This window comes from Austrofundulus limnaeus, unplaced genomic scaffold (genome assembly GCF_001266775.1).
Source record: "Austrofundulus limnaeus strain Quisiro unplaced genomic scaffold, Austrofundulus_limnaeus-1.0 Scaffold2302, whole genome shotgun sequence".
Lineage (NCBI taxonomy): Eukaryota > Metazoa > Chordata > Actinopteri > Cyprinodontiformes > Rivulidae > Austrofundulus > Austrofundulus limnaeus.
In genome coordinates this window covers 24,876-27,872 of record NW_013954704.1, presented here as the reverse complement: position 1 = coordinate 27,872, position 2,997 = coordinate 24,876, and the positions used below count along the sequence as shown (strand labels likewise).

Sequence of the window (2,997 nt, the reverse complement as noted above, 5' to 3'; positions counted from 1 at the left end):
GACCTTTGTATTTGTTCAAATAATTGTTATGGGCAGGTTACAATATAAAAATGTTTGTCATAATCATGTTTAGTTTAGTTTATTCATTCATTTCATTAAAAAAACAAAGCTATTTCAGTATACATAAAATGCAAATGAAAAACAAAATGAAAGGCGACAGAAGGAAGAAAAATATTATAATATCTGCGCCTTTTTACATCAAAAGAAATTCTAACAATAATAAAAAACAGAAAAAAAATTAATAAAAAACTAAAATCTTTCTCAGACAATTTTTAAGGATACATTTTATGTTATTTCATATTTTTTAAACAGACTGTATTTTACCATTCTCCTAAACTTATACACTGATCCTGCACTTCTAATATCATACTCCAGATTATACCACATTTTGAAGTACATCATTCCTTCAAACTATGTCTTGTGATTATTTGACAGGAGTTTTACTTTTAAACTGTAAGTGTATTTAATTTAGTTATGGTAGTTTAGTTATGATGTAAATACAATAAAAATTAAACCAAGATTTATAATAATTATCATTTTGATCCATACATTAGTAATGTCTGACTGGGCCTCGTGTCACTTTATGTTCAATAAACTGGGCCCCGAGGTCAGAAAGGTTAAGTAGCCCTGGTTTAGGGTGCTGTCAAGGGGTCAATGCACAAGATGGGGTCTCAGTAGGTGTTAAGAGTGGAAAACAACACAAGTTTTGTCACAAACCCACATAAGTGAGAACAGACTGGGTCAYCTCAGTGACTATAAAAGAGGGTTACGTCTTTACAAAGTATTTTATGTCAGCAGTACGCTCACATTGTACCATATGTGACTACTAATAAACAGTCAAAATTATGAAGATGCATGTGTAACCTTTATTAACCTGATCCCTTATCATCACACTGACRCTTTGTTTCAGGCAGCTGTCATGTTGAAGGCTGCCCAGTAGAGGACGCCACATTKAGTTGATGTCACCTCCATGATTGTACCAAATGTTTCAAAACACAGAATCGTTCCAACACAACTGATTTATAATTCAGTGGTTCAGAAAACGTCGGTTCCTCCAACAATTTAATAAATAATAAAATATGCAGACAAGAAAAAAAGTGATTGCATGAATACACGTTTCTTATCCTTAGAAGTGATTACATTTAGCCATCTTTTTCTGTAAACAAAATGATCCTGACAGACGTCATTGTGACTGAATTGTTCAGTAATAACTCAGTCATCTGCACTCTAAGACAACTAAACGAAGAAATAATGTTTCCTAAAATAAAAGCGGGCGGATAATTTGTTATTTATAAACTCWAATAGTTAATTCATTTATTTGTTTGTTGGTAACGCACCCATTTCTCTTTGTATCGATTCCGGTGAGGGATCAAAATCCTCAAACCTTTAACTTTTCTCAGTAAAAGCCTGGACCGCTCCAAGAACAACTCCATCACGCTGTGCGACGTTGATTGTGGTCCGACTRCTTCCTGTCTGACACGAGACAGTTCCGCACTTCCTTGACGGGCGGCCTTCACACAAACTCTGCGTTTGATTGGACAAATGAAACGTCAATAAAGCATTTGAGCCAATAGGAACCATAAGAGTCAAGTTCTAGTCGTTTCCGGTGTGTGACCGACCTCGCGTCCTTAGCCAGGGACACACGGGCTGTAGGCTTCAGTTCGCTGTTATTTGTTTAAATTTCACTTTACAAAAATGGTTTTGGAGAATAAAATGCTGACGTACGGAAACCCTGAGGACGAGGTTTGTAAACATTACTGATGATCGTTTGTGTGTCCGTGTGTTTCATTCTGCCTCTTCAGAAAAATGATCACTTCTGCTAAACAACATATTGCCCCTTTTTTATTTAGGTTAAATTTATTAAAAATTCAACCAGTACTTTATAAACCTCCATATATTTTGATCTTTTTTGTAATTTATTTACTCAGATGTTAGTTATATTCACATCTGATGGTTTATTATTCTTAATCAAACAGAAACAAACCAGAATAACTTTACTTGTTTCACCAGGAGGAAGATGCACCTGAAGAGGAGGAGGAGGAGGAAGAAATGGTGGTAGGTTGATATGATCTGATTCAGTAAAATCAGCTGAACACATTAAACTGTTTGCATTGGTTTTTATATTTATATGGCCTGTTTTATTATTAAAAGATATTTCTGGGCCCATATTTATAAAACTTCTTAGAATTACTCTTAAGAATGCTGCTAAGAGTGCACACACCGACTGAGTATGTTTAATATTTTCTCCAAAAGTTACACAGATCTCTGYCTTTTAGTCCAACTTCATGTGCAGTTTTTATTTGTACCTTTGTTTCTTTTGTATATTTCTGATTAAACCTGTTTTCCACATCTTATAACTGAGAAAACCACTCAGGAGGGCAGGAGGACAGCTGTGATCTGTCTTCAGTCCATCTCAGACCTCTAGTCCCGGGGTGGGCAATCCTGGTCCTGGGGGGCCGCAGTCCTACATGTTTTACGTTTCCTGCTCCAACACACCTGATTCAGTCACTGATTTACCTTCCATGTTCTGCAGTATGGAGGACCAACACTGACATAATTATAAATAAAAGCAGAAATAAATAAATGAACCACTAAATAAATAAATACACTTAAAATGCACCAATTCAATTAAAAAATAACTTCACTTCATGTTTTGTAATTTAATTCTCGTTTAATTGATATTTTTAACACTTCAAATTTGACTGTTTTTAAAATATATATTTTTCAGTTTTACTTTTTACTTGCACATACATTTGTCTCTTAAATGTTTAAATTGAAATATTTTTATAGTTTTGCCCCACAAGTCTTTTTTATTTCGATGTGTTGCAGGCGTGTGCTGCCTCAGTTTAGCTTAAAGTTTAAATTTTAGTTAAAAACAAAGGCACGGGTAAGTTTTTCTCCTTGCCGTTGCTTTAAACTAAAATTTAAAGACTTGTGGGAAAAATATAAAAAATAATTAAGTATAAATATTTAAGAGACACAAATGCATGTAGAATT

At 34.2% G+C, this 2,997-nt stretch overlaps 1 protein-coding gene across 1 annotated transcript in view; it reads right to left on the bottom strand.

Moving 5' to 3' along the window:
- The window catches only part of nsun4 (NOP2/Sun RNA methyltransferase 4), a gene marked incomplete at its 3' end in the record, with an annotated part of 12,319 nt that extends 10,850 nt beyond the window's left edge, over positions 1-1,469 (bottom strand). Inside the window, 1 exon segment of the mRNA XM_013999463.1 lies at positions 1,338-1,469. Coding sequence (XP_013854917.1) covers positions 1,338-1,433 — 96 coding nt within the window.
- Between the last annotated feature and the right edge of the window lie 1,528 nt (positions 1,470-2,997).